At 41.8% G+C, this 17,885-nt stretch overlaps 2 protein-coding genes across 5 annotated transcripts in view; one reads left to right on the forward strand and one right to left on the reverse strand.

The window, feature by feature from the left end:
* Positions 1 to 1,069, reverse strand: part of LOC139562588 (PDZ domain-containing protein 8-like) — a 77,939-nt gene extending 76,870 nt beyond the window's left edge. For all 3 annotated transcript variants that reach the window (XR_011672410.1, XM_071380387.1, XM_071380386.1), the window contains exon 1: positions 1 to 1,069. Coding sequence is in view for 2 of the 3 variants with exons in the window: in XM_071380387.1 (XP_071236488.1) it covers positions 1 to 884 (884 nt within the window). In the remaining variant the exon portion in view is untranslated.
* edaradd (EDAR-associated death domain) overlaps positions 84 to 17,885 on the forward strand; it is a 20,436-nt gene continuing 2,634 nt past the window's right edge. The window contains exons 1-4 of one of the 2 annotated variants that reach the window (XM_071380391.1): positions 84 to 221; positions 16,235 to 16,293; positions 16,690 to 16,732; positions 16,841 to 16,911. In XM_071380391.1, the coding sequence (XP_071236492.1) occupies positions 16,282 to 16,293; positions 16,690 to 16,732; positions 16,841 to 16,911 (126 nt within the window). In that variant the 5' untranslated portion in view covers positions 84 to 221; positions 16,235 to 16,281. Of the gene's footprint in view, positions 222 to 10,025; positions 10,347 to 16,234; positions 16,294 to 16,689; positions 16,733 to 16,840; positions 16,912 to 17,885 lie in introns of those variants that run through there. The other variant, XM_071380389.1, reaches the window with a different exon arrangement.

Here is a 17,885-nt window from a genome sequence, read left to right on the forward strand (position 1 = left end):
CTGATTTTGTAATTTGGCAAGGTGTGTTTCTTCTTGATGATTCTTTTCAGCTGGTTGACAATGATTGAGGTGAGCTGGGGCAAGGGCCTTCCCTCGAACTGTGACTTCACCTCGAAGTCTATCAGTGGGTCCTCAAGGAACGCGAAGGACCAGTGCGTAAAAGGCATGCGAGTGAACTGCAGCTTCAGTCTTCCAACCACACGCGTCATTTTTACGAACAGGTATGCTGACTTCCCAAAAACAAGGTCTACATCAATTGCTAGATGGAACCCGCCATTATATTCAAGGTCCACCTCGAAATTGAGTTCCTCGGGCATGCCGTCTTCATTTAAACTCACTGGCTTCATAAGTTTGGCCGTTTTAAACACGGGCAAAGAATTACCAAGGGAGATATCCCTGAGACTGAGTCCCTCCAACAGCCGACCAGCTGTCTTGGTTTGTAATAGCTCCTCGAACTCCACCTTGAACTTTTTGGTCAGCCAGTGCCTAACGACGGGAGTGTCGCGGAGTTCTCTGAATAGGAACAAAAAGATAGCATTTAGAAAATTGCACGTCTCCGGTTTGGAGGTGTGGAGGGGCTCACTTTGACAAGGCGGTGACGGTTGTTGTTTAGGGCTACTGCTGGTGGCAGCCGCTTCCTGATGCCTGGGAGTGATGGCCTCTTGCTGTTTGGGTGCAGCGGATGATGTGTTGTCTTGTTGCTGCTGGCCTGATTCTGCATGTTGGTTATTAAAGTAATCCTTCAATGCGGGATCAGGCACTGCTTTGACATATTGGACTGTCCTGGCTATAGGCTCGGGGCTTCTCCGGTAAAGCAGTAAGAACTGTAATACCAATGTAATGAGTGCTCCAGATAATGCGGAAATGACTATCAAGTAAATCATTTCGAGCAGTGTCCCCTCTCCCTGTTTCCGCGTTAAAATGTTTTCATATTCCGACGTTTAACCGTCTTAACAATGCAAGTTCCACCTGGTCGCTCACAAAGCTGCCATATCATCTGCCTCTTCCCTGATCAGCGGCTCGTCAGCAACACTAAAAAAGTACTTCCGGGTCACGGAATTTCGGGAAATGTTCAAAATGAAAGTCCCCACATAATAGTAGGAAAGCATCATTAACCTATATGTATTCATGAAGTATGAAAAAAATAATTGTCTAAACATTAACAATGATTAATATGTGTTCATATTTAAGTTGCATGCATTAAATCTGTGTTTTAAAACAATGTTCCAGGATCAAGGTGCCTGGACACTAGATCGTACAACTACAGTGGTACAGATGTAAAAGTGGGGTGTGGAGTACTCAGTAGGGTCTGTATATTATATATATATATATATATATATATATATTATTTCCCCCAAAATTGACCAAGCAAAAATAAAAAAAACATAAAATAAGTTTTCTTTCGTCTCTTTGTGTTTCATAATTAACCTTCAATTCGCAAAAGGCTGAATGTATCTCACTGGAGAAAGCATCCGACAGAGCGAAACAGCGCCCCTCTGTCTATGTATGTGTAGCCATTCTATCTGATGTTGTCTGGTCAAAAAGAGTATGTATGATATTGTTGCCACCGTAGGGTTGTGTGCAAGGGAAGCCGGTAAGCATTTGACCTCCCTTGACAAAAAATATATTTATACACTAATAGCCATTCAGTATTGAGCTAAATTGAATGAACTCAACTGTGAATGGTCCTAGCGCACCAATAAAAAGTGTAAAGGGAAGCCAGGTTGGATTTGGCTTCACACCAATCACTTTACATCAAAAGCCAAATGTCATTAACAGAAAAAAACTTGAATTGTTGCATGTCGTTGTGTTGTTGTCCTCCAGTGGCGAGCTATCTTGCTAAAATTGGCCCTATCCTAAATTAGCCATTGTTGGAGATAGGGATTTGGACTTGTGGTTTTACTTCATTCTCAGTACTGGCCAATGATTATAACGGTGATTCTGACCCAACCATAAATTTATACATTGTGCCTCTGGGCTGAGAGGACGGAAGTTCAATATGTAGCTAGAAAGCTAATGTTAACTAGCTGGCTAATCATTGCTCATGAAAGGAAGTTAGGCTAGCGAGCAAGCATTTTAGCCAGGTAGCCTAGGACAACAAACACTAAAAGCGTGTACTGTATGACAGTCATAGATTGTTTCGGCAACATGAAAGAAAGGAGGATGGCATTGGTGTTTCTCTACAAGTAGGGTGAGTCAACATGTTTTTCTACTTATGCACACACACACAAATCAGTACCAATAGACAGCCACATGGTATTTAGCTTACGTTTATTGGACTAAATTGTTTTGGGAATCTTTTAGTTATATTATATTAGACACCTATTAGCATAGGTGATTTGATGATGTTGAAACAGTGCTGGAATAGTGGAAGCAGCTCCTGTTTTCTTTGCGACTTGTGGTAACTTTCCGGTGTTTGTTTAGTAGTCCGAAAATGACGGAAACATTAACTTGATTGACCATGCTGTAAGTCATGTTACATGCAATATGCCTTGTGGACTCCACTAGAAAGATGTTGCGCTCCAGTTTTGTGATGAAACAAAGGTGTGGTTGAATTTATTCTGCCACTGTGTCTTCTTATTGTCTCGGCCTTAGGCCTATTTATCACAGTGGCAAGGCATATGAACTAACAGCTTATTGAGGAAATAATGCAAATATCACAATACAGGTTGTAATATGGGATTATTTTGCTGGCTTGGCTTCCCCAGGGATTTTACCCACACACTGCTACTGCTGTTCAAACTAATACATATCTCTTGCACAGTGTATTAGAGTGTATTGCATTGGGGGCTATGGAGGGGGCGGAGTGAAATGCCAGCAACAGGCAGTGCAACACAGTCCCCCTCCAAAATTATTTCCCACCCCAAAATACTCAGTAGGGTCTCTAGAAACCAAATATTATTCGTTTTGAGGGGGACTGTGTTGCACAGCTTGCTGCTGGCTTTTAACATTATGCACTATACAAAGCTGCAAAAATATATAGATTTTGTATCATACGCCTAGCGTTTTTACAGCTGACTTTTATTTTGAAGGCAAAATTCAAAAACCGGAAGTCTTAATGTGGATATGATCCCGCTGGTGCTGCTGCCGTGACACGAATTATTTCCTGGGATTCAAGCTCCTCATCTGATTGGGCGAACGTTTTACGTAGTTGTGCGTAATGACGGAGTTCACAAAAGTGTACGTTAGGCTACAAAACGCACCGAGCCCAGGGGTGTATTCACAAGAAACCAAACGGAACGAAACGGGGTGATGCATACCTGAATTTCTCCAATAGAAATTCTCGTTTTCGTTGCAAAATGGAACCTTTAGCAACTGTTTTGATTACAGATTACACCCCAGGAAAACTGAAGCCAAATGATTGGCTCTTTCAAAGTCACCTACCAGTTTTACGCAGTGAATCATGCCTCGTGAAGAATAATGCCAAATACATATTTCATATTTCCACAAGAACATCTGCTTGCCTAAACAACACTTCTTTAAACAGTAAACAGGCTAGGCTCCAAAATAATTTATGCGTAAAGAACATAATGTTGCGCATTGATTCAGGCCTAGACTATAGACTGAAATTAAGTCGTAATAAATCCATAGGCCTAAAAGCAGGTGTTGCATTGCATTTCGAAGAGGACCTGTGTTCGTACCCATACATGACGTACCCATACATGACAGACAGCAGATGGCAGCACCTTTACATTTGAATCTGCAAAATACACTTTAGAAAGAAAGAATCTCTTGCGCAGTGCAAACTCAATGGTGCATTGCAAGTAAGCCATTAAATGATACAATGATGCAATGCAACCTTGTTACATTGTATCACTGCTTTAACAGTCAAGGCAGTGTCAAAGAAAGTATCTGTTTATTATTTCCCATAGCACAATGTGTGTGTTTTTTCCACATAGCGGACACCACCAACATTTATTTCAACATTGTCTACTTTAGACTCTAGTAGAAACTAATGTATCAAGCCTATTGGATCGGCTGCTATATTTCATTCTGGGATGTTTCCTACTGTTCAATGTTCACATTTCAATACTGTAAATGTCAATACTGCTAAAGCTACTGATATACATTGATTCTTGAAGAATATAACTTATAAATGCATCATGATGCATCAAGATTAGGCTCAATCTCCTCTGCACACCAAGTGGCATGGCTGCCTTTGGCTGAAGCATGATTACTGTTTTTAGGCTATTTTCGACAACCATGTAATGAGACCTACAGTACCAGTCAAAAGTTTGGACACACCTACTCACCCAAGGGCTTTTCTTTATTTTTCCTATTTCTTTATTGAAGAATAATAGTGAAGACATCAAAACCTCGAAATAACACATAAGGAATCATATAGTAACCAAAAAAGTGTAAAACAAATCAAAATATATTTGAGATTCTTCAAAGTAGACACCATTTGCCTTGATAACAGCTTTGCACACTCTTGGCATTCTCTCAACAAGCTTCACCTGGAATGCTTTTCCAACAGTCTTGAAGGAGTTCCCACATATGCTGAGCACTTGTTGGCTGCTTTTCCTTCACTCTGCGGTCCAAATCATCCCAAACCATCTCATTTGGGTTGAGGTTGAGTGATTGTGGAGGCCAGGTCATCCCTAGGTCATCTGATGCAGTACTCCATCACTCTCCTTTTTGGTCAAATAGCCCTTACACAGCCTGGAGGTGTGTTGGATCATTGTCCTGTTGAAAAACAAATGATAGTCCAACTATGTGCAAATCAGATGGGATGGGGTATTGCTGCAGAATGCTGTGGTAGCCATGCTGGTTAAGTGTGCCTTGAATTCTAAATAAATCACCATCAGTGTCACCAGCAAAGCACCCCCACACCATCACACCTCTTCCTTCATGCTTCACTGTGGGAACCACACATGCGGACATCATCCGTTCACCTACTCTGCGTCTCACAAAGACACAAAGATTGGAACCAAAAATCTCACATTTTGACTCAGTCCAAAGGACAGATTTGCACCGGTCTAATGTCCATTGCTCGTGTTTCTTGGCCCAAAGAAGTTTCTTCTTCTTTTTGGTGTCCTTTAGGAGTGGTTTCTTTGCAGCAAAATCGACCATGAAGGCCTGATTCACGTAGTCTCCTCTGAACAGTTGATGTTGAGATGTGTCTGTGACTTGAACTCTGAAGCATTTGTTTGGGCTGCAATTTCTGAGGCTGGTAACTCTATTAAACTTATCTTCTGCAGCAAAGGAAAGTCTGGGTGTTCCTTTCGCGTGGCGGTCCTCATTAGAGCCAGTTTCATTATAGCGCTTGATGGGTTTTGCGACTCCACTTGAAGAAACGTTCAAAATTTTGACAGACCTTCATATCTTAAAGTAATGATGGACTGTTGTTTCTCTTTGATTATTTGAGCTGTTCTTGCCATAATATGGATTTGGGCTTTTACCAAATAGGGCTATCTTCTGTATACCACCCCTACCTGTACGCTGGACTCTACATGTGAATTGATTGCCCCCCATTTATCTTCAGAGTTCGTACTGTTAGGTGACCTAAACTGGGATATGTTTAACACCCCGGCCGTCCTACAATCTAAGCTAGATGCCCTCAATCTCACACAAACTATCAAGGAACCTACCAGATACAACCCTAAATCTGTAAACACGGGCACCCTCAAAGATATCATCCTGACCAACCTGCCCTCTAAATACACCTCTGCTGTCTTTAACCAGGATCCCAGCGATCACAGCCTCATTGCCTGCGTCCGTAATGGGTCCACTGTCAAACGACCACCCTTCACTGTCAAACGCTCCCTAAAACACTTCAGCGAGCAGGCCTTTCTAATCAACCTGGCCCGGGTATCCTGAAAGGATATTGACCTCATCCCGTCAGTAAAGGTTGCCTGGTTATTCTTTAAAAGTGCTTTCTTCACCATCTTAAATAAGCATGTGTAACCGATGTGAAATGGCTAGCTAGTTAGCGGTGGTGCGCGCTAATAGCCTTTCAATCGGTGACGTCACTTGCTCTGTGACCTTGAAGTAGTGGCTTTTGTGGAGCGATGGGTAACGATGCTTCGTGGGTGACTGTTGTTGATGTGTGCAGAGGGTTCCTGGTTCGTGCCCGGGTCGGGGCGAGGGGACGGATGTAAAGTTAAACTGTTACACATGCCCCTTTCAAAAAATGTAGAACTAAGAACAGATATAGCCCTTGGTTCACTCCAGACTTGACTGCCCTTGACCAGCACAAAAACATCCTGCGGTGTACTGAATTAGCATCAAATAGTCCCCGCGATATGCAACTTTCAGGGAGGTTAGGAACCAATATACACAGTCAGTTAGGAAAGCAAAGGCTAGCTTTTTCAAACAGTAATTTGCATCCTGTAGCACAAATTCCCAAAAGTTTTGGGACACTGTAAAGTCCATGGAGAATAAGAGCACCTCCTCCCAGCTGCCCACTGCACTGAGGCAAGGAAACACTGTCACCACCGATAAATCCACAATAATCAAGAATTTCAATAAGCATTTTTCTACGGCTGACCATGCTTTCCACCTGGTTACCGCTAACCCAGCAGCGGTTATCCCCCTCTTCAAAGGGGGAGACACTCTAGACCCAAACTGTTATAGACCTATATCCATCCTGCCCTGCCTTTCTAAAGTCTTCGAAAGCCAAGATAACAAACAAATCACCGACTATTTCGAATCCCACCGTACCTTCTCCGCTATGCAATCTGGTTTCCGAGCTGGCCATGGGTGCACCTCAGCCACGCTCAAGGTCCTAAACGATATCATAACCGCCATCGATAAGAGACAGTACTGTGCAGCCGTATTCATCGACCTGGCCAAGGCTTTCGACTCTGTCAATTACTGCAATCTTATCGGCAAACTCAACATCCTTGGTATCTCAAATGACTGCCTCGCCTGGTTCACCAACTACTTCTCAGACAGAGTTCAGTGTGTCATATCGGGAGGGCCTGTTGTCCAGACCTCTGGCAGTCTCTATGGGGGTGCCACAGGGTTCAGTGCTTAAAGTTAGAGAGGGAGATATAAGTCTCCAGCCTCAGTGATTTTTGCAATTCGTTCCAGTCATTGGCAGCAGAGAACTGGAAGGAAAGGCGGCCAAAGGAAGTGTTGGCTTTGGGGGTGACCAGTGAGATACCTGCTGGAGCGCGTGCTACGGGTGGGTGCTGCTATGGTGACCAGTGAGCTGAGATAAGGCGGGGCTTTACCTACCATAGACTTATAGATGACCTGGGGTTTGGCGACGAATATGTAGTGAGGGCCAGCCAATGAGAGCCTACAGATCACAGTGGTGGGTAGTATATGTGGCTTTGGTGACAAAACGGATGACACTGTGATAGACTGCATCCAATTTGCTGAGTAGGGTGTTGGAGGCTATTTTGTAAATTATATCGCCGAAGTCAAGGATCGGTAGGATAGTCAGTTTTATGAGGGTATGTTTGGCAGCATGAGTGAAGGAGGTTTTGTTAGCGAAATAGGAAGCCAATTCTAGATTTAATTTTGGATTGGAGATGCTTAATGTGAGTTTGGAAGGAGAGTTAACAGTCTAACCAGACACCTAGGTGTTTGTAGTTGTCCACATATTCTAAATCAGAACCGTCCAGAGTTGTGATGCTAGTCGGGCAGGAGGGTGCGGGCAGCAAAGTTGAAGAGCATGCACTTAGTTTTACTTGCATTTAAAAGCAGTTGGAGGCCTCAGAAGGAGTGTTCATAAGCTTACACTGCACCTGTACACAGCCCATCTGTAAATAGCCCACCCAACTACCTCATCCCCATATTGTTATTTATTTTTGCTCTTTTGCACCCCAGTATCTCTACTTGTACATCATCATCTGCACATATATCACTCCAGTGTTAACGCTAAATTGTAATTATTTCGCCACTATGGCCTATTTATTGCCTTACCTCCCTAATCTTACTACATTTGCACACACTGTATATATATTTTTCTATTGTGTACATTTGTTTATCGCATGTGTAACTCTGTGTTGTTGTTTTTGTCGCACTGCTTTGCTGTATCTTGGCCAGGTCGCAGTTGTAAAGGTGAAATAAAATAAAAACATAAAAAATAAATACCTTGTCACAACACAACTGATTGGCTCAAACGCATTAAGGAAAGAAATTCCACAAATTAACTTTTAACAAGACAAACTTGTTGATTGAAATGCATTCCAGGTGACTACTTCATGAAGCTGGTTGAGCGAATGCCAAGAGTGTGCAAAGCTGTCATCAAGGCAAAGGGTGGCTACTTTGAAAAATATGGTTTGGTTACTACATGATTCCATATGTGTTATTTCATAGTTTTGATGTCTTCATTATTATTCTACAATGTAGAAAATAGTCTAAATAAAGAAAAACCCGGGAATGAGTAGGTGTGTCAAAATTTTGACTTGTACTGTATACAGTCGTCACCAAAGGTTTTGAGAATGACACCAATATTAATTTTCACAAAGTCTGCTGCCTCAGTTTGTGTGATGGCAATTTGCAATTACTCCAGACTGTTATGAAGAGTGATCAGATGAATTGCAATTAATTGCAAAGTCCCTCTTTGCCATGAAAATGAACTGAATCCCCAAAAAACATTTCCACTGCATTTCAGCCCTGCCACAAAAGGACCAGCTGACATGTCAGTGATTCTCTCGTTAACACAGGTGTGAGTGTTGACGAGGACAAAGCTGGAGATCACTCTGTCATGCTGATTGACTTCGAATAACAGACTGGAAGCTTCAAAAGGAGGGTGGTGCTTGGAATCATTGTTCTTCCTCAGCCAACCATGGTTACCTGCAACGAAACACGTGCCGTCGTCATTGCTTTGCACAAAAAGGGCTTCACAGGCAAGGATATTCCTGCCAGTAAGATTGCACCTAAATCAACCATTTATCGGATCATCAAGAACTTCAAGGAGAGCGGTTCAATTGTTCTGAAGAAGGCTTCAGGGCGCCCAAGAAAGTCCAACAAGCACCAGGACCGTCTCCTAAAGTTGATTCAGCTGCGGGATCGGGGCACCACCAGTACAGAGCTTGCTCAGGAATGGCAGCAGGCTGGTGTGAGTGCATCTGCACGCACAGTGAGGCAAAGACTTTTGGAGGATGGCCTGGTGTCAAGAAGGGCAGCAAAGAAGCTACTTCTCTACAGGAAAAACATCAGGGACAGACTGATATTCTGCAAAAGGTACAGGGATTGGACTGCTGAGGACTGGGGTAAAGTCATTTTCTCTGAATCCCCTTTCCGATTGTTTGGTGCATCCGGAAAAAAAGCTTGTCCGGAGAAGACAAGGTGAGCGCTACCATCAGTCCTGTGTCATGCCAATAGTAAAGCATCCTGAGACCATTCATGTGTGGGGTTGCTTCTCAGCCAAGGGAGTGGGCTCACTCACAATTTTGCCTAAGAACACAGCCATGAATAAAGAATGGTACCAACACATCCTCCGAGAGCAACTTCTCCCAAACATCCAGGAACAGTTTGGTGACAAACAATGCCTTTTCCAGCATGACGGAGCACCTTGCCATAAGGCAAAAGTGACAACTAAGTGGCTCGGGGAACAAAACATCGATATTTTGGGTCCATGGCCAGGAAACTCCCCAGACTTTAATCCCATTGAGAACTTGCGGGTGGACAAACAAAAACCCACAAATTCTGACAAACTCCAAGCATTGATTATGCATGAATGGGCTGCCATCAGTCAGGATGTGGCCCAGAAGTTAATTGACAGCATGCCAGGGCAGATTGCAGAGGTCTTGAAAAAGAAGGGTCAACACTGCAAATATTGACTCTTTGCATCAACTTCATGTAATTGTCAATAAAAGCCTTTGACACTCATGAAATGCTTGTAATTATACTTCAGTATTTCATAGTAACATCTGACAAAAATATCTAAAGACACTGAAGCAGCAAACTTTGTGAAAATTAATATTTGTGTCATTCTCAAAACTTTTGGCCACGACTGTATATAATTCCTTGGCTATGTAGTATACAATAGCATCGCCTAGGCTAAGGAAAGTTATTGGGTCATGTAGTAATGGCGGGACTTAAATGGTTAATCTCCAGACAGGTCTGTCGTCCTCCATGACATGTCTTCCATTGTGTACGGGAAGTTGCTCGACATGAGACACTTGTGATCAGAGAAGAGGCATATATGATTGAAGTCTGAACTTTTTCTACTATTGAGCATCATCATCATCATTACATCATCTTAACCTCCCACCCGCTCAGCTCAGTCTCGGGTACTCAGTCGCCGAAGTGGTATCGCCACTCCGCATCAATTTTGTTATCAGACGTTGTCATTTTACTATTAGGTGCAACGGACTTTTCTCTTCTTATGTGTACGTCTATTTGTGTCAAGATGAATAGCTTGAAGGCGTTTAAGGAGCCATTCGGTAAGTCTGCACTTTTATTTAAAATGTTTAAATGATATAGATATGTCGTTTATGGCCCTCTTGTATGTTATCTATAGGCTACTTACTGGTTATGGATGAAGGTCGTCCTTATTAACGCATGTTTGAATACACATCTTCCCACTGGGCGAAAACGGTTTGAATCAACGTTGTTTTCACGTCATTTCAACAACAAACAATTCAACGTGGAAAACTGATTTAATTTGTATAAAGACATAAACGTAGTTTTTCACCCAACATATTACTTTATTAGGCAAGTCAGTTAAGGACAAATTCATATTTACAATGACCGCCTACCGGGGAACTGTGGGTTAAAAAAATATACGTTGAATGACGTCTGTGCCCAGTGGGTTGTGTGCTTTTTGAACAACCTACTAATTTACAAACGGACAGTCTAACTGTAATATTGGAATGTCCTTTTGATTTGTTTTTTTTTTTAAATGTAGGCTATCAGAACTTTTTTATTGATACATATTTCCACATCTTAGTTGTAAGAATGTATTGACATAACAGAGAACCTGCATTTTATTGGTTCTATTTCAATGACCTCTTCTCACAACTGGCATTTCCCCAAACATAAAAATCCCCTTCCTGTATCGATGACAGTAAGGGACTTGCACCTTATTCTCAGTCAGTGGCGGTCGGTGCAGTTTAAGATGAGGGAGGATGATAAAAATAATTATGTGTATGGCCTTATTTCTATTACAGCATATTGGATGGCTGTCATTCATATTCCATTCAAATCAAATCACATATTTAGCAGATGTTATTGCAGGTGTAGCAAAATGCTTGTGTTCCTAGCCCCAACAGTGCAGTAGTATCTAACAATACACACACATCTAAAAGTAAAATAATGGAGTTAAAAAATATATAAATATTAGATTGAGCAATGTTGGAATGGCATTAACTAAAATACAGTAGAATAGAATACAGTATATGCATATGAGATGATTAAAGCAGTATGTAAACATTATTTAAACATTTATTAAAGTGACAAGTGTTCCATTATTAAAGTGGCCAGTGATTCCAAGTCCATGTGTATAGGGCAGCAGCCTCTAAGGTGCAAGGTTGCGTAACTGGGTGGAAGCTGGATTGTGATGGCTATTTAACAGTCTAATGGCCTTGACATAGAAGCTGTTTTTCAGTCTCTATGTCCCAGCTTTGATGCACCTGTACTGACCTCGCCTTCTGGATGTTAGCGGGGTGAACAGGCCGTGGCTCGGGTGGTTGATTTCCTTGATGATCTTTTTGGCCTTAAGCGTTCCACCTTCTCCACTGCGGCCCTGTCAATATAGATAGGGGCGTGCTCCCTCTGCTGTTTCCTGAAATCCACAATCAGCTCCTTTGTTTTGTTGACATTGAGTGAGAGGTTATTTTCCTAGCGCCACTCTCCCAGGGCCCTCACCTCCTCCCTGTTGGCTGTCTCATCGTTGTTGGTAATCTGTTGTGTTGTCTGCAAACTTGATGATTGAGTTGGAGGCGTGCATGGCCATGCAGTCATAGGTGAACAGGAAGTACAGGAGGGGGCTGACCACGCACACTTGTGGGGCCCGTGTGTTGAGGATCAGCGAAGTGGAGGTGTTGTTTCCTACCTTCACCACCTGGGGGCGGCCCGTCAGGAAGTCCAGGTGCCAGTTGCACAGGGCGGGGTTCAGACCCAGGTTCCCGAGCTATAGTCACAGCATTCTTACATAGGTATTCCTCTTGTCCAGATGGGATAGGGCAGTGTGCAGTCAATGGCGATTGCATCGTCTGTGGATCTATTGGGGCGGTAAGCAAATTGAAATGGGTCTAGGGTTCCAGGTAAGGTAGAGGGGATATATATCCTTAACTAGCCTCTCAAAGCACTTCATGATGACAGAAGTGAGTGCTACAGGGCGATAGTCATTTAGTTCAGTTACCTTTGCTTTCTTGGGTACAGGAACAATGGTGGACATCTTGAAGCAAATGTCCAGAAGCAAGACGTGGGTGGTTTTCCCTTTGTAGTCAGTGATTGTCAATAGCCCCTGTCACCCAGCTCAATGTAAGATTGATAGGTTTAGGCTTCTACATGACACTTTAATTTTCTCTGTACCCATCATGAGGTTGCTACTACATAGCCTATGAAGGAAAGTTTACAACAGAGAATTTAGAGGCATCAAGGTGACAGACAGTGACACATTCAATACTGCCTTGCACACTCTTGCCTGCATCTAGCTGATCTAGGGAGTAATCATTAGTCCAACAGTTGCAAATGTGAATTTCTATTGGACAAATTCTGGTATTTTTATCCCAGTTTCGTTCCGTTTAAGAAATGTTTTTGAACAGAGTCGGCGGAATGAATATGCCCCTAATAACAGTCAAACACAGTTCACTGCATTCTATAGCTAAGTGAAAGTAAGACAATATACACCCAAATATAGCTAAGTAGCTCTTTCTCTCTCTTCTCCTTAATTTTGGAAGAAATTAATTTGTTCAAAACTGTTCAACAATTGTCCTTCTCTCTCTTTGAGTCAACTACTCACCACATTTTATGCACTGCAGTGCTAGCTAGCTGTAGCTTATGCTTTCAGTACAAGTTCATAATTGGGTGAACATGTCAGTTCATGTTGCAAGAGCTCTGATAGGTTGGAGGACGTCATCCGGAAGTTGTCATAATTACTGTGTAATTCTATGGAAGGGGGTGAGAACCATGAGCCTCCTAGGTTTTGTATTGAAGTCAATGTACCCAGAGGAGGACGGAAGCTAGCTGCTGTTGAGGCTACTCTAGACCTTCATTGCAAAACAGTGTTTTAATCAATTATTTGGTGACGTGAATATATTTAGTATAGTTTTATCTAAAAAGGAACACTTTTTTCATGTTTCACTATTTGTATTTTTATGAAATTCACTGAGGAAGATGGTCCTCCCCTTCCTAATCTGAGGAGCCTCCACTGCTCTCGGTGGATGTATAAGATGTGTGGGAGTTGGAAAATATAACATTTTGTCAGTGATAAAAGTGAGTAGGGTAGGCCTAGCCTATGCCAAACTGTACTAACGTGATTAAACATAACAGTTTTATGCTATCTCAAATGTGAGACATTGGACACCCTGATGAATCAAACCTAAATGGCTAACTATGCTACTGTGTTTTTTAAATGTCAATGTTGTAAAGAATATAACCCCACATTTTAAATGTTTGGTTTTCACTGTGAATCTATAATGATTTTAAATGGTTAATCAATAATATTTGCAAATGTAAATGGCTGTTTTGGTGTGGGTGTGAAAATGTGAGCTGACCCCTTGAGCTCATGCAAATGAATGACATTTACTCTGTGATCTGTTTGAACAGATACCTGTTGGGTCTTGAGGATGCCTTTTCACTTGAATGAGCAGAACAATAATAGCCCACTGCTACACAATGCTCTGGTTCTTTCATAAAAATGTCTGCTTTTTTAATACTGAAACGTTGTCCTCATCAGCATGTCTTGAAGAACAATAGCTCTAATATTGCTTACTATTGCGTTGTCAATTTTAATATAGCAGCCAAGGCCTTTACAGCAGCCGGAGCTTTTATAGCAGCCGAGGGCTTTAGGCCAGCAAAGTACGCCTCATCTCACTCAACAAATCACAGAACTTATTTTTCACGCTGAGCATGGTGGAACTTGAGTTTTCCAGCACAGACACACACACACACACAACCCTCAATCATCCACCGTGCATAGACGAGGCAACGAGGCATTTGTCCATCTTTGTGTTAGATATAGAAACTGCATGGATTGAGTTAGGTATTAGCACGTCAGCACGCCATTCATCTCAAGCCATTTGTGTGCCTTTGTCACTGCCGAGCAAATGCACCGTTACACGATCTGATAAAATGTTTAAAAAACCTTGACTTATCTTAGCAGCAAAGGCATGGGTGGTCAAAAAGGAGAAAATCTAGGTTCATCTCTGTGGAATCATGGCCTCGAGGGATCTAACGTTATTATGATGAGGCTTATATTTCATCTCTTGAACTTTTTCCTGAGCGAGTAGGTACATGTCTCTGCATTCCCTGTGCAGCAGAAACAATACTGAGATGAGCTGGGTTTCTGCTTATAGTTGATGAGTAGGGGATGTGGGGCTGATGTGTCTCAGCATTGCATGCACTAATAAGGAGCAAGGTAGAACGAGTATTCATTACCAAAGGATCTGTACATAACTCTGTGCAACCGCAGGCCTAGAATGAGACTCTATTTCTATGTATGCAACAGCAATTACATGGTTATTACAGTGACACTGCATAAAACATCACTGTAACTGTTCTGCTGTTATTGATCTTACTGAGAGCTTGGCATATGGAGAGGTAACTGGCAGGTCCTCTCTTGTCTCACTGTCATCATAATCATGTAGGAAACAGTTGAGAAAATACTGCAAGATGTACTCTTTTCCCACGTGGCACAGATGTCAATTCAACGTCTATTCCACGTTGATTCAATGTAATTTAATTCAACGTTAATTGAACCAGTGTGTGCCAATTGAGTTGTTTGTAGCCTCCACAGAAATTATCACAGTTTCTGGACTGTGATTTATGACTAGAATATGTGAAAATAATCTTGTTCAATCAAAACTCGTGAGGGTGTTTTAGTAGTTATTTGACATCTTGACAAAATGTACCTTCTTGTTGGTGATATGTTCAATCAATGACATAGACTGACAGGCCCCTGGTGCGAGTGACCTTACAGCTCCATTATAATAACATTTGCTGTGGTAAAATTGGATATGGTGCATCAGTGTGTGTGTTTGTGTGTATATGTTTGCTCACGTCACCAATGTGAGAAAACCCTGAAGATGTTGTCTCTTGTTCGAGGAAGTGAGCCCACCCACGTGTTTTCTTTTGAGATCTTTGCCTGGCACAGTTTCAACTGTGTCACTAACTTAATTAATGTGGCTATAGGAAATGGTCTTTAGTTCACTTGAATGTGTTTACAAACCCAAGGTTCCCATCTAAGCTGAAGTGAGTGTCAGCTTCATGGAATGTAACCTAAGAAAGGCCAGAAAAGTCAGAGCAGCTCTTTATTTGAAGCCCTCAGGTCTCATACAATAGCCTTACAATGATGCAGACTGATAGAAGCCTGAATGACCTTGTAGAGGTACAGGTAAGTGCCAAAATAATGTAAAGATGAGCAAATGAGGAATACAAAGTAAATTGAAAGCAGGTGCTTCCACACAGGTGTTGTTCCTGAGTTAATTAAGCAACTAACATCTAATCATGCTTAGGGTCATGTATAAAAATACTGAGTAGGCCATTATTTTGGCTACCATGGCTATGCCCCCATAGGATGACTATGCCCCCATCCACAGGGCACAAGTGGTCACTGGATGGTTTAATGAGCATGAAAACAATGTAAACCATGGCCGTCTCAGTCACCAGTTCTTAACCTAATTGAACACTGATGAGAGATTCTGGAGCGGCGCCTGACACAGCGTTTTCCACCACCATCAACAAAACACCAAATAATGGAATTTCTCATGGAAGAATGGTGTTGCATCCCTCCAATAGAGTTCCAGACACTTGTAGAATCTATGCCAAGGTGCATTGAAGCTGTTCTGGCTCGTGGTGCCCAACGTCCTATTAAGACACTTTATGTTGGCGTTTCCTGTATTTTGTCAGTTAGACTTAGCTGTATGTTTTAGAGCCAAAATTGAGGGCTTTGTACATCTGCAACTCATCCATGTGTGTCCATGTCCACTATATCAGGACCCAGGACAATCAATAATTTCAGATTTAATGTATCCTCTTCATTCTGATATTTGCTTTGTTGAAAAACTGCATTCCATCATTTCCATCAGCCATCATTGTATATAACATCTGCAATATGTTCCTTTATGCATTGTTCTCTTCATGTAATATCCCTGTCTTGTCTCGACAGATAGAATCATCTCTGAACCAGTGGAGGACACAGATACTAGTAGCTTCATGGCAGAAATGGTATGGCCGTCTAATATCATCAGAAACAAACATGTGTTAAGAAATGTACAATCTGAATTTAATTGAATATAATTTCAAAAGAATAGAACAAAATGAATGCTAACTCTTCAGTCTGAGTAGACCGAGAAAAGCCATCTTTTCAGAAAATAGCCATGTAAAGTAATTTAACCATAGTTGAGTACATTATGCTGGGATTTCTTACGCCCAGGGACTAATATAGAAGCAAGTTGCAACAAGCCACTTTTTGCTATCCAACACGAGTATAATATTTCTCCACAGTTTATATGTGTTTTAATTGCTATCTCTCTGTCTTCAAATATTTCTATCACTGTAAAGATCAGAATCCATCAGTGTCATTTTGTAGCAAAGATGAACATGTGTGTTTGTGTCTCTTAGTCCTTGAAGTCCAACTATCCAGTCCAAGTCACAGAACCTCAAGGTAGGTGCTCTAAGCTCAGTACATCTGTTCACACAACTGATGTGCCTTTCTGGGGCCACTGATGAGAAAGTACAATATTCATCTATACTGTCGATCTGTCCTTTCCAGATACAGTGACACTGCAGCTGAGGTCCATGCCACCTGGCTACCTCACACCTCTCTCAGACAGAATAAAACAGGTGGGTGATGGGCTCACTTACACTGAGATAAAGTGTAGTTTCTGTGTGTTAGTTTCATATTAATGTGAAAATGTGGTGATGAGCCTTGACAGGATGCTCCTGTAAACTGTAGATTACTAAAGATAACTCCAACCGCTAAGCCAGCATCTGAAAATGTCATGACCTGGCCTGTAATGTTTGAGCCTTTGTAACTGGAACTAGTGGTTGGTGTCAAAACCACAAGACCGTTTTAATGAGTGAGAATAATCGCTTGTTTCCGTATAGGAAAAGGTTTGTGAGTTTGTTTAAAAAGGTTGTGTTATTTTAATGCTATCAATTAGAGTACTGTAAGGCAGGTATTCCAAATAAAAATGTGATTCACATGTTTTTTTATATATTTAAAAAAACTCACCCAAATGTATAGCCCTGTTGGAAAATATACATGGGCTGTTTGAAAATGCTATACATTTGGGTGAGTTTTTTTCTCTCGCCTGAGTAGCCTTGTTTCACTGCCAAAAATGTAATTAAACCATCTAGTGTTCAGCGAAATAACAACACAATGTCAAATACAGGTAGCCTAGTCAAATAATTAACATCCAATCACATTAACCATTACTCTCTCGCGGGAATTCAACTAACGGTCATTATGTAGCCAAACGTAGCTGCTGCTCATGTTGGTATCTGTACTGATGGCGCAAAAGCCATGACAGGGAGACATAGTGGAGTGGTAACGTGCGTGCAAGCAGTTGCTCCCGACGCAACTTGGGTACACTGTAGCATCCACCGAGAGGCTCTTGCTGCCAAGGGAATGCCTAACCGCTTGAAAGACGTTTTGGACACTACAGTGAAAATGGTTAACTTTGTTAAAGCAAGGCCCCTGAACTCTCGTGTATTTTCTGCACTATGCAATGATATGGGCTGCGACCATGTAATGCTTTTACAACATACAGAAGTGCGCTGGTTATCAAGGGGCAAAGTATTGACACATTTTTTTA

This window comes from Salvelinus alpinus, chromosome 32 (genome assembly GCF_045679555.1).
Source record: "Salvelinus alpinus chromosome 32, SLU_Salpinus.1, whole genome shotgun sequence".
Lineage (NCBI taxonomy): Eukaryota > Metazoa > Chordata > Actinopteri > Salmoniformes > Salmonidae > Salvelinus > Salvelinus alpinus.